Here is a 25,767-nt window from a genome sequence, read left to right as displayed (position 1 = left end):
TCTTAACCATCTATTTGATTAAATAATTCATCTGAACCATCTATTTGATTAAATAATTTCACCGCCATTTTTTCTACCCATTTTAGGCCTAACTCTTGTAGATATATACCTAATACACATACATAAATTATATAAGACTTGAATTAATCTTTCAAATTTTAATACTAAATTATCAAGTTTATTTTTTTAAAAATTCCTCTTTTTTCTTATTTGTTTGTTTTTGTTTTTGGTTTCCTTCTAGAAATAGACTTTTGGGAGCAAGGATTAGTGCATTCCTATCAATGGTTTATACATGGTTTATGTCAGAGATCATGGTGAGTTGAAGGAGAGATAGAGGGAGAGAGAGAAAAGTGAGGAGTATCTGCAAAAATAAAGTTTTTAGTAGTTAAATGGGACTCACTGAAACAATGAACAGTAGCATCATTATCGCGTGCCCAGCGAGCGTGCACCTGACTTTCTGATTTCTATTTATTTTTATTTTTTTTCTGAAATTCATATTTGTTTTTTTCCGTCTCTTTTAACTTTCTCTTTTCTAATTACACTTACAAATAACTCCATTGATAAGGATTTTAGGAACCTGTGCGTTTCAGGCCAACAAAGACAAATAGAATACGCAACTATCTGATACTTAACTCTGACTTGGATATTCTCTAAAAAAAAAAAAAAAAAAAAAAAACTCTGACTTGGATATTTTCCAAAAAAAAAAACAAAAAAAAAACTCTGACTTGGATGAGCCAGTCATTCACATTGAACACTATCAGCTTCGCATTTCGTTGATCATGGTGAGCGAGATTCTGTATTTGATTCTCTGTTTTCTTTCCATTTTTGTATTTTAATGCTTTTGTTTTTGATACTTTGGTAAACTTTCCGGTGGGCTCTTAGGCGGAGACAGGCGGCGGAGGAGAGTCAACCAAGCCTCAACTCTACTCATACTGGCGGAGCTCTTGCTTTTGCCGTGTTAGGATTGCTCTCAATCTCAAAGGTTTACTTCTCTCTTTATTCGAACTATTCAACTATTCTATCCGAGTGACCCGAATTTCCGTACAAAATCTAAATTAAAAATAAATCAAATATATAACAGGACTGGATTACGAGTACAAAGCAGTTAACCTGGCCAAAGGCGAACAATTCAGCCCTGGTTTGTTAAATTCTTCCTAGTGATCAATTTATGTTTATCTTCTCCTAATCGTGTATCTGCCCTAAATTAAATCAATGAATGAATAAATTTCAAACAAAAATGAGCAACATAATAGTGTAGAGTTGTGCCAAGTATCTCCTGGATTGATATGACATCACTGTTACCATTTCAAACGGAAGGTCACAGGTTCGAGTGCCGTCCCGATCAAGAATGTTGGCATAATTATGTTGAGGAGATATTATGTATAGGTTAGATTGTAGTCACACAAAAGAATAGTGTAGAGTTGTCAATTTTGCAACATTATTGATGTGCATGGAAATGTAGAATTTTTGAAGCTCAATCCGCTGGGGTATGTGCCGGCATTGGTTGATGGAGACATTGTTATTTCAGACTCTTTTGCTATTTTGATGGTGAGACTTCGCCTTTATGCTAGTGTGGTGTTAGGTTTGGTATTCTGTACGGAGTAACTTGTAACTAATCATAATGTGCAGTATTTGGAAGAAAAGTATCCACAGAATCCCTTGTTGCCCAAGGATCCTAAGTTAAAGGCTATAAATTTTCAGGTAAAATGTGGCAGTGATTTGATATTGGTACTCATTTCAGAGTACACTCTTAGAAACTGTCTAATATAGGCATAGATGCTAGCCTTTTCAATGCTGAAAGTATTGCATATAGCCTTTACCAGAATTCAGCTGGAAATTAAAACAAAATTGCATGGCCAAGAAACACTAATCTTAACTTGGTAGAGTGATGAACATGATAGTTAAGTTGATTTCACCTTCACACAATGGTTGGCTGACATTTTCAATTTTTCATCATTTCAATTCAAAAAATACTTGAGTTTCTATTGTGGCAAAGATCCCAGTATTGTAGACCATACTGTCAATCAATCTCAGAATGCTCTGAGAGGCATGAGTTTATGACTTTCATTATAAACAAATAGGAGTTTATAGGCTTGCAAAATGGTATGTGCTCTAATCAGAAGAACTAGACATGGTGTGGGGGCACTAGACCGATGCCTTTTGTGGTCCCTTGTGTCCTAAGCCAAATAGGGAGAGAGACTTCCAATCAAAATATTGTGAAAAATCATTCCATTTAGATATAATGCATATCAGATTTACCATTTTATAGAGTACGCTCCCAACAATTCCCCCTCCTAGCACCTGTGACCTAGCTCAGATACCACTTGTTATAATCAAGCGTTTATCACTACGCAAAAAGCTATACCTCATAACGAATGTGCAACTTTATTTCCTTATATATACTGCTACCACATTTTCGAGAGGCAGGGTGCTGGATTTGGTCTTTCACTGGCATCCGCCCAACAATCCCTTAGCCACCAATTGCTTGACTTGGCCCTTCACCAGCCTCCGCCCAACACTTATTAATTGACTAGTTTTATACGCGCATTGCGCGTATGGGTTAATGCCCAATGTTTATATTTAAATAAATATTTGAAAGTATATCAATGCAAGATTATATAGGAGAAGTTTATACATGAGTAATTGAATGTCAAATTTTTTTATTTAAATATCTAACTCAAAGTATATGAATCCAAGATAATATAGAAAATTCATTATAATTGTTACTAAAATAAATGTTTGCAACCTTGTAAAATCGATAGTCTAAATATTTGGTCTAAAAATAATAGTCTAAATAAATACTACTTTTCATTTGAATTTTTCTAAGTGTTCTTAATTCTCTTTTGAGTAACATTGTCATTATCTTCATCTTTACTATTTTTTCTCTTCTTTTTTGTTGGTAGTGTGTTATTTGCAATTCGGCTATTGTTGGTAGCATAGATGACAACGTCATGCAATGAGATTATGATATAGGAGCTATGAACTTTCCTTTAGGTGTTCTGCTTGGGGTTCATTTCGTTTAACCATTATTGTTGAATAAGTTATTGTAGATAAAGAAATCCCTAGTTTAAGAAAAAAGATTAAATAAATTAATAAAAATTTGAAAATTTAAAATATTATATATTCCAAAGATATTAAAAGGTAGTTTCTCGCTTCAATTTGCTAGGTAATGGGTTATTTAAGTACTTTCATTGTCAGCAAATCCCCTAAGTAGTTAATATGATTGGTTTCAAACTATTCTTTTTTATTTTTTTCATGGTATTAAAGAAATACATATGTATTATTTTTTGGTGCAATTACTAATTTATTTAATTCAATAAGAGTAAAATAGAGCGATTCCGCTTCAACTTGTTGGGTTATTTGAGTACTCTCTTTGTCAACTAATCCCCAAGTACGTAGTTAATATAATTAGCTTCAAATTATTTTAAAATATTTTTTCATAGTATTAATAAAATACTTGGTAAATAAATATATAACAGTATTTTGTATTATAACTTTGATATTTAATTACAAGATATTGTAAAAATAAGATAATGGACAATGTAATGAATATCAATTGATAAATTTGAATGTAAAGAATCTTTGCATGAGAGAAAATAAAAACAATATAACTAATGAAATTATTCCTCTTATTTAATATAATTTTTTGATAATGAATAATTTTTTCAAATAAAGTTATTGAAGACACATAATTATAAATTAAAGAAATACATATGTATCATTTTTTGTTGTAGCTACTAATTTATTTAATTTAATAAGAGTAAATAGAGTGAGAAACTTAATTATGTCAAATTTGATTGAGATGAGGTTCGAACCTAAGACTTTTTTTATAGAAATTAATGGGTAAGTTAAAAGTTAACGGAATCTTAACGGAGAAGAAAATATTTAACGGAAAACTTAACGGATAATCATAAAAGTAAGGTTAAATTAGATAATCTCTATTAATAATGTTAATCTGAATTATCTTAACCATCTATTTGATTAAATAATTCATCTGAACCATCCATTTGATTAAATAATTTGACCGCCATTTTTTCTACTCATTTTAGGCCTAACTCTCTTTGGCTCTTATTAGTATAGTAGATGTTTAACATGTCGGTTGCAATTTGCAGGCTGATCTATTTCTAGTGCCCCAAATCCATGCAGCAATCAACATATTCAATGTGGATATGGTAATTCCTTACATCCTAATTGTTGTTTACTCTCGGTTTTTCTCTTTATGTCACTTGGCTTCTCCTTATCCCTTCCAACTTTTAGTATAGTCTGTCTGGCTCTTACTCTTTGCCTGTTAACTACTTGTGTTTTCTTGAAATAGACGGTACTTTGAATGACAGTAATTCCCGATGTATATTTAAGTATTTCTTCTTACTAAATATGTTTTGTACTGAGAATGTTGAGTTTAATGCTATATGCAGAATGAATATCCCCTTCTATCTTGTATATACGAGGCGCACAAAGATGTACCTGCTATTCAAAATGCTATGCCGGAGAAACAGCCTGATACACCAGCTGAGGCAAGAGCTTGAGGTGATTTATCAGTGTAATCGAAACTTGTGTTTAATGTTGTAATGGTTTATGATTCTGATGGAAAGTGGTATCCTGGATTCCTGGATTATCTCGAATTGATACTAAACTATCCATGAAATAAAAGGCATTCAAGAATAGCTTAAGGAATCATTGCCCTTTTGACAAAACAATTTGAATGAATGTGATTTTTGTTGATCATCATGAAAAGCCACTGAGCAATGTCAGGAATACCATTTGAAGAACAAGAAGAAACAACAATAACCAATGTTTCATCAGGATGGAATAATTCCAACACTCGCCATTTCAGTGAACAACCGTATTGCCTCCTAATTATACCCATACCGTTTTGGAATGATAGTAGTAGGCAAACTAATCAACTGTTGAAACATTCACGGCAAAAAGGAAGAAGAAGAAGACCTATTTGACCGGCAAAAACTAGGCTAAGTGGCCTAATTGTATTATTGTATACCATTAGATGACCTATTTGACCGGTTGACCCTTATTCCTTTGCTCCCAAAGGTTGAATCCCCAGCCTCAAGGGCCCTGTCCCCACTCGACAAAGTATCTGGAAGGATGTAAATCATGGTAACTCAACTGAACCACAGAGGCTTATTATTATAACTAGTGTTGCGCAGTTAAACCAATGCCCAATGCGTATTTTTAAATTAGTGTTCCTTTAATTGGTTAAAGTAGTCATATAATAATGAGAGAGAAAAATGTTAAAATCTCTTATATTTTAATAAAAGATAAAGAAATTGGAAATAACAAAATTATAATTAAAGTATGTAAAAACAAATAAACCATTAATTAAAGCTGACTCTTTATCATGATGAACCACAGGAAGAAAATAGTTGGAAAAAGAGTACTAATTTGAGAAGATTAAATTAATTTTTCTTAGTGCGCTTTTGGTGAGGCTCGGAATTCTCTTCATCTTCTCCATCTTTAGTGAAGTGTAGTTTCTTTTATGTTGGTTGTGTCTTTATTGCATCTTGTTTACGGGTGGTAGTCAATGAGAATGATGCGTGCAATGATCATTTAGACCAATGATCAATGTGTATTTTGAAATTAGTGTTCCTTAATTGGTTAAAGTATTCATATAATAATGAGAGAGAAAATATGCTAAATTAATAAAAGTCAAAGCAATAGTTTCGGTGCTTATATTTTAATACTCCATCTGTCTTATTTTACCTGTCATGTTTACTATTCATTGGTCAAATCAACTCATTCTTTATTGCTTATTTTCTTTAGTATTTTTTATTAATTTTAATTTTTTTTTTGTGTTTAATAGTACTTTTAATGTAGTTTCTAAATATATAAATTTTATATATTAATGCTAAACTTAATATTATGAAAAATTAGATTAAAAATAACTCCAGTCAAGACTCATTAAACGAATCAGACAATCAAAATGGGACGGAGGTAGTAAAAGATAACGAAATTGTAAATAGCTAAATTACAACTAAAGTAAGTAAACACAAATAAATCACTAACTATTGATGACTATCTATCATGATCAACAGAGGTAGGTGGCGCCGCCTTATTCCCCCCCAGGGCAACCTTCGGGCGCGGTTTCTTGGGACCGGCGGGCGCAGGGGCGAAACTTCGCTCCAAGGATACTTCATAGAAACGATGTGATTCTTCCAACCTTTATTGTTGTCCGGGAGGTCGGGAATAGAGCAAAGGTGCCCTCGGGACTGAGCCATCAACCCCCCCCCCCCCGTGCTTCAAGGGAATGTGCCGAACGGCAAAAATGAAATTAAGGAGTTCCATGGTGCATGGAACATATGCCGGGCGTAGATCTGCGGAAAACAGGCGATAATGCGATGGGCATTCGGCCCGATCTGGCCGGGAAGGACCTTATAATACTCTAAGAAAGACAGAAGGAATGGCGAAAAGGGAAAAGTCAGAGGTGCCTTAATGGAATCTAAGTGCAACCCGATCCACTCGCCCCGAGTCCGATCGATCACATTCCCCAAAGACCTCCGAGTCTGGAACTCGACGCGGTCGGTCAAGAGGGAATTAATCTCCTCTAGCTCAGAAATGGTGAGCAAACAGAGGTGATTGCAAACGTCGTCGCTATTAAGGGACACGAGGCCGCCCTCGGTAGATGCGGAGGGTTGCAAAGAAGAGGGTTGCGCCGAAGAAACAGGAACCAAAACGGCCTGAGAAGCAGCAGGTCAAGGGGGAAGAGTGTTTAGTAAGGCTTCTCGAGAGGTCGGTGAGTACACCGGAAGTCGGTCGTAGAGGTGGGATATCACCACTCGAGGAGATTTTCCCCGCTGCGGACTCCCCTCTTCTCCCTGACCATCGGTTACCTCGACCTCCCCGGGTGACCTTGTAGAATTGGCCGAAGACACATCTGTTGGAGTAGTTTCCACCACGTCGTCGTCGTAGTCTTGAGCAGAGGCATTCTGGCTATCTGAATCCGACTTCGCAAGTTCCCTATAGGGAAAGGGAGTTCGGGTTTAGGCTCAAGGGGCCTGACCGCGAGCAGACTAGCTCAAATTTGTGCAAATACTGGAAAACACAAAGTGCGGAATAAACGGACGATTGGAAAATAAAAAGGAAAAGGACGAAATTCACCTGCAGTATTCAGAGAGCGGCTGAAGTTGGCTTTTAGATCTTGAAGAACAGCAGGTCGGGAGGCTCTGGTAGTGATTCTCGAGGTAAAAAACGCACACTCCAAAACGCTCATGCAAAAGCCCTACTTATAGGAAAACCACGGAAGTCGAAACGACTCCGCGTAATGATGGGGCGGGAATCTCGAGAGGTTACCGCTCGCTGACACGTGTATGGCATCGGTCGCTTCTCCGCGACGATTCAAATGCCTGATCGGGCCCACGAAGATAGCGTGTCGCCTCTCACCCTACGTTATCAGCCATCACGCTAGGGGGGGGCTATATGATAGGGTAATACCCGGCCGGCACATACGGTAAACTCGACCCGGAGAAGAAGGGTCCATATTGACCCCAGCTTCTTTCCCGACCTACCCATAGCTTCCCGACCTCCCGACCATAACTGATCCCGGCAGCACAGCAGTTATAGGACAAGTGTACGGCCACGAGCCGGAGCCAGAGGATGGCAGTGCATGGTCCCCACGTGTGTAGCATGCTGGTAGCCCGGAACTCGTCGCTCCTCGCTCCCCTATAAATACCCGCATTTATTGAAGAGAGAGGACTTTTGGCTATATTAAGAACCACCGAGATCTAACTCCCGGTCTAAGTTTGAGTCCCGAGCTCATACCCTTGACCTCTCATCTCCTTGATTAATACAATCTGTTATTCATTTACTACTACCTCCCCGTATTTACTCTATCAATATAGATACTAAAATTATCATAATACCATCACTTAAACGTACACGAATTCCAGTTGGATTAATGAAATCGGACGATGCAGATTAGGCCGCACGACCGCATGGGAGCTCCATTGATAAATTTCTTTTCTATCACTAAATTATTGACATATATATATATACATATATATATATATATGTAAATAATTTAGTGATAGAAAAGAAATTTATCAATTTTTTAACGAAAAATCTTGTAACTACAACATTTTTCCGTCATTATACCCTTAGAAATGATTTTTTCCCTTTTTTTTTCTACATAATTTTTCGCTTATATTTTTGTGTTTTCTTGTAGTTTGATATTCCGAGCATTTCTTCTTTTAATATAAAACACCAGAAGCAACTACACTATCGAATTTTCTTATAAGAAATATATACATAATACATATACATAAATTCTATAAACAAAGATTAGATAAAAAGGAGAATTGAACGAAGTAATCTTTCAAAATTTAATACTAAATTATCAAGTTTATTTTTAAAAATTTCCCATGAAATAGACTTTTGGGAGCAAAGGATTAGGAACCTGTCTGTTTCGGGCCTGCAAAGACAAATAGAATACACAACTACCTGAGAATCAAATACAGAATCTTGCTCACCATGATCAACGAAATGTGCAGCTGATAGTGTTCAATGTGAATGACTCCTCCAAGTCAGTGTTAAGTACCAGATAGTTGCGTATTCTATTTGTCTTTGCCGCCAGAACGGACTGGTTCCTAATCCTTTGCTCCTAAAAGTCTATTTCAAGATAGTTTTCCTAATCCGTTGCTCCCAAAAGTCTATTTCAAGATAAGTTTTTGAAAACTATCTTGAAATAGACTTTTGTGAGCAAAGGATTAAGAACCTGTCCGTTTCGGGCCGGCAAAGACAAATAGAATACGCAAAACTTGGATATTGAACACTATCAGCTGCACATTTGGTTGATCATGGTGAGCGAGATTCTGTATTTGATATTCTCTTTTTTCTTTCCATTTTTTGTATTTTAATGCTTTTGTTTTTGATACTTTGGTAAACTTTCCGGTGGGTGCTTAGGCGGAGACAGGCGGCGGAAGAGAGTCAACCAAGCTTCAACTCTACTCCGACTGGCATAGCACTTGCTCTTGCCGCGTTAGGATTGCTCTCAATCTCAAAGGTTTACTTCTCTCTTTATTCCAACTATTCAACTATTCTATCCGAGTGACCCGAACTTCCGTACAAAATCTAAATTAAAAATAAATCAATATATAACAGGACTGGATTACGAGTACAAAGCGGTTAACCTGATCAAAGGCGAACAATTCAGCCCTGGTTTGTTAAATTCTTCCTAGTGATCAATTTATCTTCTCGTAATCGTGTATCTGCCCTAAATTAAATCAATGAATGAATATTTCAAACAAAAATGGGCAACATAATAGTGTAGAGTTGTGCCAAGTATCTTGTGGATGAATGACATCACTGTTACCATTCCAAACGGAAGGTCAGAGGTTTGAGTCCCATCCCGATCAAGAATGTTGACATACGTAGATATTATGTATAGCTTAGATTGTAGTCACACAAAAAAATAGTATAGAGTTGTCAATTTTGCAACATTATTTACTTTAAATTTAAACCTTATTGGTGTGCATGGAAATGTAGAACTTTTGAAGCTCAATCCGATGGGGTATGTGCCGGTATTGGTTGATGGAGACATTGTTATTTCAGACTCTTTTGCTATTTTGATGGTGAGACTTTGCCTTTATGCTAGTGTGGTGTTAAGTTTGGTATTTTATATGGAATAACTTGTATGTAATCCTAATGTGCAGTATTTGGAAGAAAAGTATCCACAGAATCCCTTGTTGCCGAAGGATCCTAAGTTAAAGGCTATAAATTTTCAGGTAAAATGTGGCAGTGATTTGATATTGGTACTCATTTCAGAGTACACTCTTAGAATCTGACTAATATAGGCATAGATGCTAGCCTTTTCAATGCTGAAAGTATTGCATATAGCCTTTACCAGAATGCAGCTGGAAATTAGAACAAAATTGGATGACCAAGAAACACTAAGCTTAACTTAGTAGAATAATGAACATGATAGTTGAGTTGATTTCACCTTCACACAATAGTTGGCTGGCATTTTCTGATTTTCATCATTTCGCCTTTCTAGAATTCTAGCAAGATCATTTCAATCAAAAAATACTTGAGTTTCTATTGTGGCAAAGATCCTAGTATTGTAGACCATACTGTCAATCTCAGATTGCTCTGAGAGGCATGAGTTTATGACTTTCATTGTAAACAAATAGGAGTTTATAGGCTTGCAAAATGTTATGTGCTCTAATCAGAAGAACTAGACATGGTGTGGGAGCACTAGACCGATGTCTTTTTGTGATCCCTTGTGTCCTAAGCCAAATAGGGAGAGATAGGGGTAACCTAGTCTGGTGTAAGATTTGTAGTCTTTTGCCGGCTAGGGTCACAAGGCGGAGTTTACCTACACCTAAAAGGCTTGTGGGTTTCCCTCGTCATCCCTAAAAAAATATCTCTTATGTTTTTCAGTTGATTTAATTTTCTTCAAATTTCTTGTTATTTGATTATAGGCTGCGAATATTGTTTCTGCAAACATACAGCCTCTACAAAATACAGCTATTCTTGTAAGTATAAAATTATAATTTGTGGCGATTCACTAATCACTATAGGCCATCTTAATACATTCAATTTGATTTGACATGGTGTTATGTTACTTTGTCATGCAACTGTAGAAATATATTGAAGACAAAGTTGGTCCTAATGAGAAAGTTCCATGGGGCCAGACTCATATAAAAAAAGGCTTTGCTGGTAAAAGCTTTGTTCCTATTGCCTTTCTTGAAATAAGAATTTAATTAGCATGGGACAGTAAATTTAGATTTGATAGTTCTGGAATTTGAGCAAGAAGATGCATGTCCAATCTTTACTTACAACTTCTCATGCATTCATCCCCCTCCCCCTCCCCAACAGCCCCAACTGTCTCTCTCTCAGAATTTCCATTTCCTCAACTTGCTACTTATCATTGAACATCTTGAAAACCATAATTATATAGGCATTCTCTTATTACCATAACAAATAGAATATTTCACACTTTTTCCAAATGCATTATCTGATGAAATCCTGTTAAGTGTGATTGAAGTGCTCTATTTAACTTGGTCTTTCATATCAAGATATTGGAGTTTTGTGATTTTACTCTTAATACCAATTTTGCAGCATTGGAGAAGCTACTGAAAAGTTATGCTGGAAAGTATGCCATTGGTGATGAAATTTATCTGGTTAGTTTCTTTACTAGGATACTTTCAACTACTAATTGGAGAACACTAAATTAATTGTGTATAATTTTTTTCAGTACTTGTAGTTTCTTGTTTGATTAACTTACATAACATTGTTTGGCTAATTTTAATACACATTTGGAAAGTTAACTTTTCGAGGTTTTAGCCAAATACATTAGTTAGAAACAAAGCTTTTTCTCATTAATATCAAAGTAGCAACTTTTATGGCTGAAAGCCATCCAGGGTTCTGAGTGTGAGTTTTGAAACAACAGAGTGCCCAAGTGCAGGTGTTTTTGAAACCTCAGACATATAGATGCAATATCCCTTCTTTACCTGTACATCTTTTTCAGTCTAAACTATACAATCTAAACACCATTCAGGACAGGTAGTTTGACTAAACATCAAAGCTGAGGCCAGTAATTGATGATTGTGTCTGAATTCGAGTGTATCGATTCATTTGGCTTTATATATGTGTATTTGCATGTGTGAAAAATCCTTCCATTTAGATATAATGCATATTTACCATTTTATAGATTATAGAATATGCCCAACAATTCCCCTCGCAGCACCTACCAGCTCGAACCCGTGACCTCTCTCAGATAGCACTTGTTAGGATCAAGCGCTTACTAGTACGCCAAAAGCTATAGCTCACAGTTTTATTTCCTTATATATACCACTACCACATTTTCGAGAGGCAAGGTGCTGGACTTGGTTTCTCACCGGCCTCCTCCCAACAATCCCATAGCCACCAATTGCTTGACTTGGCCCATCACTGGCCTCCGCCCAACACTTATTAATTGATGTTTAACATGTCGGCTGCAATTTGCAGGCTGATCTATTTCTAGTGCCCCAAATCCATGCAGCAATCAACATATTCAATGTGGATATGGTAATTCCTTTCATCCTAATTGTTATTTACTCTTTATGTCACTTGGCTTCTCCTTATCCTTTCCAACTTTTACTATAGTCTCTCTGGCTCTTACTCTTTGCCTGTTAACTACTTGTGTTTTCTTGAAACAGACAGTACTTTGAATGACAGTAATTCCCGATGTATATTTCAATATTTCTTCTTACTAAATATGTTCTGTACTGAGAATGTTGAGTTTAATGCTATATGCAGAATGAATATCCCCTTCTATCTCGTATATACGAGGCGTGCAAAGAGGTACCTGCTATTCAAAATGCTATGCCGGAGAAACAGCCTGATACACCAGCTGAAGCAAGAGCTTGAGGTGATTTATCAATGTAAACGAAACATCTGTCTAATGTTGTAATGGTTTATGATTCTGATGGAAAGTGGTATCCTGGATTATCTCGAATTGATACTAAATAATCCTTAATAATGATGCATTTCTCTTCATTTTGAATTTTATTTATATTTTGATATCATGTATACAAGTAATACAATGTGGCCCAATGTTACCTTGTCAACAAGTGATATCACCAGCCGTGCCTTTCTTGAGTTGTTATACTATGGACCAAGGTCTACATTGCAAAGTAAGATAGATCCTGATCTTAAATGACGTATAAATTGTATATTTTTAGTGTTGAAATTGTGAATTTTTCGAATATATGTGTTTCTACGTCAAAACACATAAAAACTGTAGAAGGAAATTTGTGAATACAATACAGGGTCATCAAATCCTAATATGCTAATATTGTGTAGCTGCAGTATTTGACAGGAACTTGTGAATACAAAACAGGTAATCAATTACATATATGTTTACATTGTGTGTTCATATAATACAAATTGTAAATTTTTTTTTAAACATACAAATTGTGAATTTTTAAAAGGTAAATTATGAACATTTGGATTCGGATCTACCTTTTACCTTGCAAGGTGGACAAGTGGATCCGCCTTTCTTTAAAACTTTACCTCGAAAATAAGTTATAGCAAATTGAAGTGAGGATCCATGAAATAAATGGCATTCAAGAATAGCTTAAGAAATCATTTCATAACATGTAACAGAGTTCTTGTATGAACCCAACTCATAAAAAATCTTTCTTGCCAGATCTAGATTTCCACAATTAGCATACATGTCAAGAAGTGCAGTTTTGACAAAACAATTTGAATGAATGCCCTTTTTGTTGATCATCATGAAAAGCCACTGAGCAATGGCAGGAATAGCATTTGAAGAACAAGAAGAAACAACAACAGCCAATGTGCGATGTTTTAGGGGAGGATATTAAACAATTTATCAAGATTTATTATCATAGTTTAGGTGTTTGTAGTGCTGGTTCTAACATCCAATTACACAGCTAGCTTAACATCTATGTTATGCTCAGCTTACTGTCACTGATGTTAAAGATCTGATCATGAATGGAGAGTATATTGGAGGAAGAAGGAGGCAGCTTTGTCCAGATCAGACCAAGGGGATGGCTGCTTCCACATAAAAGTTTTGTTTTTTTTTATTTAAAAAATATTTGTTAAAATAATAATTAAAATAACTTTTTTTTTATATATAACTCATGTTACTGCAACATAAGCATTAATGTTTTAAAATTAATTATATTAAATATCAAGTCATCAATTTAACTCGGAGCAACAAGTAAATTATGATAATTTTTTCATCCAACCAAACACTCTTAAGTTCAGCCGCCTATTTGACATTTTTCATTTTATTATTATTATTATATTATTATTATTATTATTATAACTCACACCTTGTCAACTATTATTATTATTATTATTATTATATATGTAACATCTACGAATAAGGATGTCAATTTTCGTTTTGTGAAGCAGTCTGCGAATTGTGTCGTCCACGCTCTTGCTAGGGAGACCTTTTCTATGTCAGGTTAAGTGGTGGTTTGAGTCTCTCCTGATTTTCTTATAAAATGTTTGGATTATGATATAATGGGTTAAGTTTTTATTTTAAAATAATAATAATAAATTTCTAAATCTAAAATCAAAGCCACAGTGACACCTCCTCCACCTCCCTGCGGCTCTGCGATTAACGAACAGCGAGTAGACGACGAGGACTCCGCTTTCCCTGTTTCCCTGCGACTCTGCGAGTAACAAACGGCGAGTAGCCGACGTGGCCTCATTGCTCAGTATGTTGGAGCTGGATTCCTTCTCTGTTTTCTGGTGTCCTGTGAAATATTCATGTTTTGTGTAATAATCTTAGGCTTCTGCATCTTTTTTTTTTTTTTTTTGAATAATTAGTTCTTGTGGTGGTTTCGAGGGAAAAAACTTAGAAGTTCGCTTCTGGCTATTCAAGCTTCCTGGTTCACCAAAGCCACATTTCAAAGGTAATCTTCACAAATCTTGTTCCCCCAGGTTTAAATTGTTTTTTGTACGATGATGTTCTCAGTGTTTCAATGGTAATTTATAGGCATTTGTTGTTAGTTTCAAATTTTCAATTCAGTTGCATACTCATAGTGGATGCTGTCTAAATTCTAATTTATAGGCATTTGTTGACTTGAATCCTAGTAACAGTTGAAATGTTATGACTTGAATCCTTAGTTCTTTACAGTGATTTCCATATTTTACAACCCAGTGAGGGCTTTTAAATTTTATGTAATCACTTCACCTCTTGATTTTAATGCAATCAATGTAATGATTTGAAAATGCAGCTTTATGGCCTTCACAAGATTGCTACTGATGGACATTGCTCCCCTGCTCAGCCCATGGCTCTGAAGGTTTCAGCTCGTGCAAAATGCTATCTCTAATCCCAGAACTATCAATAACTCGAGTGATTGCAATATGGTGTAAGTCCAGATCATTATTGCTAGCCTAGTTTCATTACTTTTATCATCATAATTGCTAACAAGAGAGCCACGTTTATGACTTTATTCAATAATCCAGTTAATAAAAAATGCATGTGATGTGCTAGCATGAACCAAGATAAATGACAATAACAAGGGTTGTTGATTGCTGTGATTTCTTTGCTTGAGCTTTTATATGAAACTGAACTGATAAGATGAGAATGAACAGCATTCAATTGCAATTTACTAGCATGAATTTAGAATTCAAAGATTTTGCTGTTGGGTTATAGTTCTGTGGAGGGATGGAGTTGAACAAGGCTCATTATATGTAATATGAGCAAGGCTCTTCCTAAAGAATCACTCTCTACTTGTTACTGCTATTCAACTAGTTGATTTAATGTTAAATGGATTGGGCAAGTGGATATGGGACTTTTTGCCATTTTGTTACTTGTATTTCCTGCGTACTAAGACTACTAACGGTGTCTTGTCCAAATATTTCTTCTATGGTTCTGTTTTGTGTGCTTGTGACAAGTAAGAAATGAATTTGGTAACATGTTGGAATCAACTTTTGTAATGATCCTTGTTTGGTTGGAATCAACTTATTTACTTGTTTTTATGCCTAGTGTAACGGAACTTTTATATTTTGTTTTGAACTCTAAATTTTATCTAGTTTTTATTATTTATGTTGGGATAAATCAATTTATAATTTTAGTAGTAGCATTTTGCAGTTACAAATCAAACTCAACCTCAAACTTGAGCTCAAATCGAGCCATCGAACCGAGCTCGAGCCATATGAAAATTAGCGAGCTCAACTAGAGCTTAAATTTTAAAGCTCGATCGAGCTTGAGCTCGAGCCGCTGTAAAATCATTGAACTCAAGCCAGCCTAGGTTTGAGGTCGTCTCGGCTCGTTTGCACCCCTAGTTTGGAACATGAAGTCATTGTCTTAAATATATAAACATAAGTTATTGTTTGTTACTTATTTTAAGACACTTTTTTCTTAAGTGCAGTTGACAGATCTTGAAGACTTGAAGTTTCTACTACATATATCAGGTTTGTGTTGCTGCATCTGAGACTGAATTGTGGTTCAATATGGTGAGCGAGAGTGGTAAACAAACAAACCAACTGCTAGAAAATATGTGTTGTTTCCTCCGAAAGTGCATTTTTTCAGTACTTTCTGTTGGTCCTATTCCTAGCCATATTGCATTTATAATGGATGGAAATCGAAGATATGCTAAGAAGCAGACTTTGGAAGAGGGGAATGGGCATAGGGCTGGCTTTTCTGCTCTTATGAATATGCTAAAATATTGTTTTGAGCTCGGTGTGAAGTACATAACTATTTATGCCTTTAGTATTGATAACTTCAAAAGGCGCCCTGAAGAAGTTGGATCCCTTATGCACTTGATGCAGGAAAAGATTGAAGAGATGATTAAAGAGCAAAGCATAGTGAACCGCTATGGAATCCGAGTTTATTTTCAGGGGAACCTAAAACTTTTAAGTGACCCTGTTAGGTCAGCAGCAGAGAGGGCTATGGCAGCAACCGCTAGTAACTCAAATGCCACTCTATCAATCTGTGTTGCCTACACATCAACAGATGAGATTGTACATGCTGTTGAGCAATCATGTGAAGAAAAATGGAAGGAAATCAGCAAAAAAAATCAAAATTCTGCTCAAAATGATATAACGGAACGTTTGAATGGAAATGATAAGATTGAGAATCTTATTGGCTCAACAGATATTGATAGACATATGTATATGGCTGTTGTTCCCAATCCTGATATCATAATACGTACCTCTGGAGAAACTCGGTTAAGCAATTTCCTACTATGGCAGAGTGCAAAGTGTCTTCTTTACTCTCCCACCGCCCTTTGGCCAGAAATCGGTTTCAGGCATTTGGTTTGGGCAATTTTGGATTTCCAAAGGAACTACTCCTACCTTGAGGGAAAAGAGAAGGAAACTTAATGGTTTTTAGGCAGGGTAAGTTCATTTAGGGGTCATCGTCATTGTAGAATGAGATTTCCTCTAAAAAGATGCAAATACGGGCTGGGATTTGTTTTTGGTGATCTCGCCTTGGGTTAGCACGATGACGATAGATACATTCACGCATAACTGGATGTATGTATAAGCTATCTGGAGTACTTACTTTCTATAGCCAATCATTATATATTTATATGCATCTCCCACTATATCTAAACATAGACTGTGTTGTATCATGTATGAATATGCATTTCATCTTTTTTTTACACTTAGATTGCCTGTCCAGCATTCTGTATTTCTGTTTATCTGCCTCGTGGCCTCTGAACTCCATCTTCCATGGTTTGGTTCTACTTCTGGAGCTGGAGATATTTCATCTGATTTTATGTGAGTTTTTTTTGTATGTTAAAAGTAATCAATGCTCTTCAGCTGTAGGGGTATATGCTAACCTGTAATTCTTGGTCCAAGGCTTTGTTTGAGAGAATTTATTTTAAAGAGCTTATAGCTGATAAATGAGCTATAAATTCTTGATTTTTTAACTTTTTTTTTAAATATAAAAATTTTAGTTTTAACTTTTTTAATAGTTATACTTTTAGCTATTGTAATATAATTCATATTTTTTTTTAAAAAAAGGAACCATGATATACATTTGACAACAAAATTGATGGGATATTGAGGTTTGGGCTTGTCCCACCTAGTGTGTTTGGAAAGCAAGAAAATGACTTTTGAAAAATATTTTCTGGGAAATGAGTTATTTTTCGGAAAACAGTTTCATTTCCCGTGTTCGATTGCATTCTGAAAAACTGTCTTTGTGTTTGGTTCATTTTCTAGAAAATGTGTTAAATTGTATAATTTTACATTTTAATTATTTTTAAAAAATATAAAGTAATAATAATAATAATATATAAAATAATAATATTTCTTTTACAAAGTAACAAATGCGGCCATTTTGGCAAAATAATTGTTGAAGCCAAGTCCGGAAAATGACTTCCGGAAAAAAAAATCCGGAAGTCATTTTCCAGAAAAATGGCATTATTTTCCTTGGCCAACGGAAATTGGTTTCCGTTGACTGCATTTTCCAAGCACGGCCAAACACCAAAAGCCCGGAAAATGATTTCCATAAATCATTTTCTAGACTACCAAACACACCCTAAATGCTGGTTCAGGGATCCAAAAAGAGGGGATTTGGGATAGCGAGTGGCTCTTGCCGCCGGTAGGCGTGACAACCTCTGGAGGGTGAGGCGCCTGGGGGTAGTTGGTACCGTCTCGAACGGTGCGGATGGCAGGCGACACGTCAAACGGATGGCGTGGCACGATAACAAGCGGACAAGTGGCATGACATAGATGGTAGGCGGCATGGCGAATAGATGGCGTGGCACGGATGGCAGGTGACAAGCGGTGTGGATGCACGACTGGTAGGCGGTACGGCTTGCAATGTGGCACGGGTGGCGCGGCTGGCAAGCGACATGGCGGCAAGGGTGGCAGGCGGTACAACAGCATGGATGACTGCATGGTGGGTGGCGGATGGCTGCATGGTGGGGGGTGGGCGCATGCGAGGCCAGTGGTCGTTGCATGGTGGGTAGCGGATGACTATAGTTAACCGTTTTTATACATGTAAACAAATTGAACGCCCATCATATGATAATTACCGACACATAACATGATTGACACACATAAACTGTTAACTGCAGATACAAAATATGTTAATTGTAAACACATAATATGTTAACCAACATCTTATGTGTCTGCAGTTAGCATATTTTGTATCTATAGTTAACAATTTATGTAGTTATAGTTATCATGTTATGTGTCTGTAATTAATATGTTATGTGACTCAATTGACTACTCATAGTGCCAATCATAGACTCTATTTTCTTTTTTCTTTTAAACACTTATGATTCTTTATAAAGTAGTATCTATTCTATACTTTATTAATATTTTTTAGTCCATCGAGATTCGATCTTGTAACCACTCATTTGGAATGGTAACTACATAATAGTTGGCAAAATTAAGACTTCTTTTTTTTTTTTTTTTTGAAAACCACAATTCAAAATTAAATTATCAAAGTCTCAATACAAGAGGGCTAGAAGATAACCGACTACGAGGATCAGTATGCGAATGCGCAGCTCTAGCTAAAGAATGTGCGATTTTTTTTTATTTTAATATTAATTTGAAATGGAGCGAGCTTATTTTGTTGTATGAAAATTGTTAATTTTTTTTTTCAAAACTATAAATAAATAAATAAATAATAAAGGTTGTGTTCAAGGTTGTTAACTGTCATTTGGTAAGGATCACAGGGCATCTAGCATTCTAGCATTGTCCTGCATGTTAATGTCAATTCCGTTTACATAGCATTTTCAATTTGTAATTCAGGATGAAAGTAAGTTCACATTTGTGTGGTTTGATGAATCTAAACCCTAGCTTTATCCACGGCAGAGAGGTTAGATGGTGATAAAATGGTGAAAAGGATTCATTTTCTTGGAGTATCTCCGTAAGTTTCACTGTCGATGGTAGTTTTGGTTGTAAATTCTTTAGACTTGTGGTGTGAACATGAAAATGTCTATTCAATTTGTGTTCCAGAATGCTCATACATTTATTAATTTTGTGTCTTTTCCGCATGTTTAGTCCATTGCAGTTATCACATCAGACTTTATGTTTCATTCAACTAGGTCTTTGTATCAGTGGATTTGTCTTTTTATAAGGTTGCTGGAATGCTGGTATTATGGTGACCCTTTAATTCTGCTACTATGGATGATTATGAACAGAACTTTAGTTTGACATTGTAGCATGATATAACAATCTTTTTGACTGGTAGGAAATGATATATACTGTGATTATGCTTCAACATTGAGGAAATCATCAAACTAGGGTTACAGAGCCCATGGTACTACAAGCATCCAAATTCATTCAATGATAGATTAATTACTCCAAATCAGACAACTGCAGATGGTAATATATCAATATTAAGAGCATACATGCCTAAAATACCGAAATAGAGCTGTTAATATATCATCAATATATAGGTACTGATAATACCATGAAGTACTGTGGGTGGTGAAGAAGCTAAGCTCCATCATGACAAGGATTATTGAGCCCATATATTATGACATGTTATTGTTTGAATTTGTGTCTTCTTCATGCTTGGATGATCTGTACTTGTAGCGGTAGGCCCAAAAGAGATAGTGTAAGAAATTCAATCCACTCAGTATGCACATCAACCAGTAAAATCTTTCCAGATGATAATGATTTAAGTTGTTGCCGTATAGCCAGGGTGTGTGCCGAAAGGTCCCAGTTATGCGGTTGACAATTGATACAAGCACTGAGCTGAGAAAGTAACCCATGGCTAGTGAGGCCCAGGAGAGAGCTGTTGCCAGTGATCGCATGCTAAATGGTGCCTCTGTAAAGAAGAATTCCATCAGTCCAGCGAGGCTGAAGAGATCAGCTGAGCCTAGGAATAAATACTGCAAAGCCACCCAGAGGAATGTGATCGGAAGAGGTTCTTTAGAATTCACCAGTCCAGTTTGCATTGCCACTCTTTTCCTCTTTGACTCCACAAGAGCTGCAATGGCCATGGCCACGATAGAGAGGACTAGACCAGTACCAATTCTTTGTAAATGAGTTATGCCCATTTCACTCTTGGTGATCTTCCTAGCAAATGGGATGATTATATGGTTGTACACTAGTGCTAGTACCATGACAAAGAGAACTGGAAACACTGGAAGAGAAGCTGGTGGAATCCTTAAAGAGCCAATCTTTGTGTTCATGGTGGCTGCTTGCTGGACTGAAAATGTGGACAGCTGAGCTAGGCAGCAGTTCAGCATAATAGTAGACATGAATATGGGCAGTATTCTGAGGACTATCTTAACTTCTTCTACTTCTTTGACAGTACAATATAGTGATGGGAACTCTGGCTTCTCGATTGCTGCTTTGTTAAGGAATCCATGATCCTCCGTTGCATTCTGAATTTCTGCCTTTGCTTTAGAGCGCCCTTCTTCATCACTAGTCTCAGTTCCACTCATGCTAGCAATAGCATTTCTAGGATTCTTACGAAGAAAAGAATTGCACAGTGCTGCAGCCAGGACCTGTTAAAAATAAATTTATCGCTGAGTGTTACCTTTTGGGTGCTATGAAGGATACAATTGTAGTCTTTGTTAGCTGTACCTTGAAGATGGTTGTAATGGGGCTTCCTGTAGGGACTTTGTTCCTGTAAGTTGCAGAGCCTAGGAGAAAAACTACAATGGAGGCTAATATCATTATAGTGGCAATACCAAACCCCCATTGCCAGCCTTTATTGTCTTCAATCCACACCACAAATGTAACTGCAATTAGTGCTCCACAAGAAAGGCAGAACACATAGTAATTAAAAAAGGTTGATCTCTGCTTCCTTCCCCGTGGGGTTTGCTCATCAAATTGTTCAGCTCCATGTGGAGGAAGTGAACCTTTGATTCCTCCAACACCAAGTGCCACCAGATAGAGGCCAGCAAATAACATTGCTGCCTTCGAACCTTTGACTTCATGACAAGGGGTGTTTCTGTTAGGTGATGAACAAACTGATGGTTTCAGAGAAGGTATCTGTGCTTGAACTGTGAGCATCAACAGACCCTGATCCATCAAGTTTGATCAGTCAAAAATAAAATAAAGCGATTATAGTCCTATATGACTACCATAAAAACATGATCTGTTAATGTTGGTTTTAGGTTTCTATTTGCTGTTAGTTACAAATAATAAGTGTTAATTCACCATGCTAACTATGACCTAAGCATGACCAAACAACTTTACTACTTAACATCTGAATCAGTTTTATCTTTTGACTTGCTAAGTTAGAATTCCTTTGTATCCAGTATTCATTATCAGTTACAATTTCCTGCTACATTTACCATGATCCAAGTTTCCTACCTTTCCATATCAAAAACTGAAGGACCATACGACCCCAACATCATTATTAAAGCTCATGTCATTTTAATTAGTCTTTTTCTTGAAAATGAAATTTACTTATATCTATGTATTGGCATTAATGAGGTAAATGCTAGCTCCTGGTGTGGACCTGGTTTGTGATTTGTGAATTCTGATTGGATTAAACCAGCCTTAAGGCACATGAATCATAAATGTCTATTACCCTTCTCTATCAGATAACATTTATTGTAAATATACTTTTGGCCCCACAAATTATTAACTTTGACCTTCACAAAAGAATGATGGCATTTGTACTTGTAGGTAAAACACATCAGTTTTCTCTTTTCTATTATTTGTATATGTTTTCTATTTGTAACTACTATACATGTCATAAATCTTTTCCTGGCACACCTATTCTTGTAGGTATGAACTTATGAAGTACAAGTTTCTTTTAGGTAGTTACATGAATCCTTTACATATATACCTGCTATTCCCAATGAAGTTGGGGACCTGTAGACCTATTTGATTCTTGTTATGATGTTGCACAGAGTGCAGATTGGACTTGTTTTACCTAGACTGTCAACAATGGACAGTATGGTTGGCAGGGTGTATTGGGTAGGGTCTGTAGTAGAATTTCCTAAAGGTTTGCAACTGTTTTTCTTAAGCAGCATAGCTGACAACTGGAAAACTATAACTGCATATGTTATTTTGCCCCACTTGCAATGATCATTCTCATTGTTCCCTCTTGCCATTTGTAAATCCCTACGCACTAGATTGTTGTTTTATCTTTTTGCTTGTTGCTTTAGCAGCTTTATATAAAGAGTAGATTAGATAGTGATCTTACCAAAAATTCAATTGTTGCACTTATTAGAAAGATGGAGTAGGTGGTGAAGATGGCATCAGACAAAAACCCACCAAGGAGAGCAAGGAAGAATGATGTGCCCATGAAGTTGGTGACAATGTTGGCTGAACTAGATGGAGAGAAATGCATGAATTTTGACAGGTAAAGCACTAGGTTGCTTGCATTCGCCAGGTATGCTAGGTTCTCCACTATCTCTACAACTGATGATTTACAATGGAAAGAAATCAGCATACCTTATATCAATAATTTGTATTACCTTAATATTGTCAACAAAAATAAAATAAAATTCAGCCATGCAATTTCAATTTTTGTATTATTGTGAGAATGATGCATGAAAAGGTTAGAGATTTACGAACCCAAGACAAAAGATACAGCAAGAACACCACCATGGCGGCCCTTCAAGGCTGGTCTATTTCTCCAGTCTACATACCCTTCCCATTCTTGTAAATAGGGTCCCGTGTCCTGCATGAAAGAAATTATAATAAAGCAGTTAGCTGGAGGAATGAGTAACATAAGTGAGGAAATTATAAAAAGGTGGAGATTGCACCATTTCTTAAGAGATTTCTGGATATCCAAACCTTGATCAAAAGTTTTCTAGTTAAGGAAGGAAGGCATGCTGGTGGCATTTAAATACTGGTAGGGTTGGAGGTGTCTAAGCTGAATGGAAAAATCTGGATTCTTAGAAAGAAACTAGGCATGATGACAAGTCGTTTTTTCAACACACCAGTGGTTGATTTACTCTTGCTCATTTTTCCTACGGGGGTGGAGAGGGCAGGTACCTTGCCATAGTGTCTTCTGATAATGACATAATATTTGGGAATACTTATCAAAAAATGACAGTATGAATGGAATCACTTTCCCTCATCAATTTATGATGTAGTATCACTGAATCAATGATACACACATCTTATTGCAAATAGATACATTCTCTTTCTAAAGGGAAAATTGCACTTTTCGTCCCTAAGTTATAGGGTAATTGTAAGATTCGTCCTTAATTGTTGGTCGTGCTCACTTTTCATCCCTAAGCTATCATTGGCGTTGCATTTTGCGTCCCTTTACTAACAGAACATTATGAATGGAATTTGCAATGTTAGTATAACTTAGGAACAGAAAGTGAGCACGAAAAGTTAATAAAAGGCCGAAAAGTGCAACGCCAATAATAGCTTAGGGGCGAAAAGTGAGCACGACCAATAATTAGGGATGAATTCTACAATTATCTTATAACTTAGGGACGAAAAGTGCAATTTTTCCCTCTTTCTAATAAAGAACTACTGGTTGATAAATGATATGATAGGTTCCTTGGCAAACTCCTGGATGATGGACCTTGTTTTTTGAATTACACTAAAATTCTGGGCAATTATGTTCTGTTCTCACATCTTGATCCTTCTCTTTTCATTTCTGAATGTGGGTCCCCAACTTGTTGAGATGGCAGGTTCCCATTGGCAGAATGGCAGCTGCCTTTTGGGCATTGTCCCAAATAAAATTTTTGATTAGCTAACATTCAAATTGAGCCTTTTCTCAGATATGCTCCACTAGATAGAGTCCAAATCCAGGTATTCATTTTAGTAAGGTTTAGAAAATCAGCATCTCTTTCATTGTATTGCCTTGGTTAGGCCTTTCTCTATAATAGAGGAATCTCTTAATCCAGTCACAATAGTTTTAATCACTTTTCTCAATATTGGTGTTTTTGTTAATCAAATTGGTTATGGTTGCATCTGTAAAATAAGAAGGTTCACACATTGGTGCAGTCACCTTGTTTTGAGACTATGACCTAAAGAAAGGTCTTGAGTTCAAAATCCCAGTTACAACCTCACTCAAAATACACTCAAGGACTTAAGTTACACGTATTTCCTTTACATTGGATCTCATTATTATTTGTTCAATGATGGCATTCACCAATAGTCTTCATCTGATTTCTTTGTCTTTGGATGCTTTCAACTTCTGAAGTTGCTTCTTGCCACTGGAATTATCTGTTTATGGGCTAACTAATCATCTAGTGTCACATGTTTTTCCAATAACAATGTGGGCCAATATTACTCTGTTTCTTTTTTCACCAATCCAAATGAGTGGCTGCAACTTGTTAGGTGATGCATGCGGCCTCCAACTTCATTCTCCAGAAGGCTCAAGTATGGATTGTAGGGGATAAGCATTTAATTTCTATGTAGTATGTACTGCCTGATTTGCCATTTCCTTGTTGCAATATAAACATTGACATCTCTGTAATGTGAACTAATGAACAAAGAGATATTTACCAATTGATTGTGTTCTAGGTTAGTCTTTGATTTAGAGGAATTTAATGATAAAAAGGACAGACTGTAAGTTGTGATGCTGTTTATTTAAAGATTACTCTTTTTCACTTTCCTGTTGGATTTTAGGGATTTTTAACTCAACTGGGCTTCATAGATTCATACTGTTAAATATGATGTGAGAGGATTTTAAGGAAAAACATTAATAATTCTTTTCCTGCCACAGATGTATGTCACTTATAGACTACATATTGATATTATAGATCTTGCACTGTTTGTTGAATTTTTAAGGCTGTTTTTTCTGCAACTTGGCATCACAGATTGGAAGAAAACTACCCGCCTCTGTGTATATGTAAGTGATTGCATCTACATGTTGTTTTCAACAGTAAAGGGAAGTTTGGTCACTGAGTTTGTTGAAGATGCTAGAAAGGTTTGACAGTAAGCAGTCTGTCTAGATATGCCAAGTCTTGGCAAGAGAGTGGATTTGAATGCTTATCCATTGTGTAATTTCATGGCATAGCTTATTAATCATATCCCACTTTGATTTTAAGCTTATAAAATGGTGTATAAGGTAGTGAAGTGTGAAGTGTGTCATTGTAGCAACCTTCTATTGCCTGCCATTCCTAGTGGTTCCTTTACACATAATCCATATGGTGTTGCTGTTTCTAATTCTGGATATCCCACTTTTGCAGGCATTCTCTATTATAGGAGATTTGGTTTCTAGAAAGGCCTCACTCCCCTGTATATCTCCCTTGGAATTCAGTAAATTCTTGAACCTCATAATTTGTTACTCATCCTTTCCAGGCTTAGTTAACTAAATGCTTTATGATATTTTAAGGCTATGGAGTAAGTTGAATGTGAATAATTTTAGCAAATCTTTTTCCAGGTCCACCTTACATTGTGGATCCTAGTCCAAAAATTATGTTTCAGTTAACACATTATGTGTCTTCAATTTATTTA

General features: G+C 36.2%; 4 protein-coding genes across 5 annotated transcripts; 3 read left to right on the top strand and 1 right to left on the bottom strand.

The window, feature by feature from the left end:
• The first annotated feature begins 684 nt into the window (after positions 1 to 684).
• Positions 685 to 4,670, top strand: LOC116010472 (glutathione S-transferase 2-like). Its single transcript, XM_031249898.1, has 7 exons — positions 685 to 782; positions 883 to 982; positions 1,082 to 1,138; positions 1,463 to 1,548; positions 1,630 to 1,701; positions 4,113 to 4,172; positions 4,416 to 4,670. Exons 1-7 carry the CDS (start codon positions 780 to 782, stop codon positions 4,524 to 4,526), a joined length of 489 nt encoding a protein of 162 aa, XP_031105758.1. The 5' UTR covers positions 685 to 779; the 3' UTR covers positions 4,527 to 4,670.
• Positions 4,671 to 8,584: 3,914 nt separating this feature from the next.
• On the top strand, positions 8,585 to 12,515 carry LOC116010470 (glutathione S-transferase zeta class-like). Its single transcript, XM_031249896.1, has 10 exons — positions 8,585 to 8,807; positions 8,911 to 9,010; positions 9,109 to 9,165; positions 9,493 to 9,578; positions 9,660 to 9,731; positions 10,428 to 10,481; positions 10,590 to 10,665; positions 11,068 to 11,129; positions 11,956 to 12,015; positions 12,247 to 12,515. The coding sequence occupies exons 1-10, from the start codon at positions 8,805 to 8,807 to the stop codon at positions 12,355 to 12,357; spliced, it is 681 nt and encodes a 226-aa protein (XP_031105756.1). The 5' UTR covers positions 8,585 to 8,804; the 3' UTR covers positions 12,358 to 12,515.
• A 1,533-nt stretch (positions 12,516 to 14,048) lies between these two features.
• On the top strand, positions 14,049 to 17,081 carry LOC116007754 (dehydrodolichyl diphosphate synthase 6-like). Its single transcript, XM_031248466.1, has 4 exons — positions 14,049 to 14,180; positions 14,293 to 14,378; positions 14,703 to 14,837; positions 15,843 to 17,081. Exon 4 carries the CDS (start codon positions 15,925 to 15,927, stop codon positions 16,792 to 16,794), a length of 870 nt encoding a protein of 289 aa, XP_031104326.1. The 5' UTR covers positions 14,049 to 14,180; positions 14,293 to 14,378; positions 14,703 to 14,837; positions 15,843 to 15,924; the 3' UTR covers positions 16,795 to 17,081.
• A 2,647-nt stretch (positions 17,082 to 19,728) lies between these two features.
• Positions 19,729 to 23,386, bottom strand: LOC116009783 (protein NRT1/ PTR FAMILY 4.6-like). 2 transcript variants are annotated; one of them, XM_031248910.1, is made up of 5 exons: positions 23,140 to 23,386; positions 22,918 to 23,023; positions 22,544 to 22,761; positions 20,968 to 21,408; positions 19,729 to 20,888 (listed from the first exon to the last, which is right to left on the bottom strand). In XM_031248910.1, the coding sequence occupies exons 1-5, from the start codon at positions 23,185 to 23,187 to the stop codon at positions 19,908 to 19,910; spliced, it is 1,794 nt and encodes a 597-aa protein (XP_031104770.1). In that variant the 5' UTR covers positions 23,188 to 23,386; the 3' UTR covers positions 19,729 to 19,907. The 2 variants fall into 2 exon arrangements, with proteins under 2 accessions (XP_031104770.1, XP_031104771.1); XM_031248911.1 differs by having other exon boundaries at positions 23,109 to 23,385.
• Positions 23,387 to 25,767: the final 2,381 nt, after the last annotated feature.

The sequence above is a fragment of the Ipomoea triloba genome, chromosome 2 (assembly GCF_003576645.1).
Source record: "Ipomoea triloba cultivar NCNSP0323 chromosome 2, ASM357664v1".
NCBI classification, from domain to species: domain Eukaryota; kingdom Viridiplantae; phylum Streptophyta; class Magnoliopsida; order Solanales; family Convolvulaceae; genus Ipomoea; species Ipomoea triloba.
Note: the sequence above shows the minus strand (reverse complement) of the source record. Positions and strands in the feature narration are given on the sequence as shown.

Excerpts from the sequence above, each read along its gene's own strand:
- LOC116010472 (XM_031249898.1), top strand. Across the intron at positions 1,702-4,112 it reads TAAAGGCTATAAATTTTCAG|GCTGATCTATTTCTAGTGCC; the intron begins GTAAAATGTGGC and ends TGCAATTTGCAG. Across the intron at positions 4,173-4,415 it reads ACATATTCAATGTGGATATG|AATGAATATCCCCTTCTATC; the intron begins GTAATTCCTTAC and ends TGCTATATGCAG.
- LOC116010470 (XM_031249896.1), top strand. Across the intron at positions 9,166-9,492 it reads AGGCGAACAATTCAGCCCTG|AACTTTTGAAGCTCAATCCG; the intron begins GTTTGTTAAATT and ends ATGGAAATGTAG. Across the intron at positions 11,130-11,955 it reads TTGGTGATGAAATTTATCTG|GCTGATCTATTTCTAGTGCC; the intron begins GTTAGTTTCTTT and ends TGCAATTTGCAG.
- LOC116007754 (XM_031248466.1), top strand. The coding sequence starts at position 15,925 with ATGGTGAGCGAGAGTGGTAAACAAACAAACCAACTGCTAGAAAATATG.
- LOC116009783 (XM_031248910.1), bottom strand. The coding sequence starts at position 23,187 with ATGCCACCAGCATGCCTTCCTTCCTTAACTAGAAAACTTTTGATCAAG. Across the intron at positions 23,024-23,139 it reads CTAGAAAACTTTTGATCAAG|GACACGGGACCCTATTTACA; the intron begins GTTTGGATATCC and ends TCTTTCATGCAG. Across the intron at positions 22,762-22,917 it reads TGCTGTATCTTTTGTCTTGG|TTGTAGAGATAGTGGAGAAC; the intron begins GTTCGTAAATCT and ends GTAAATCATCAG.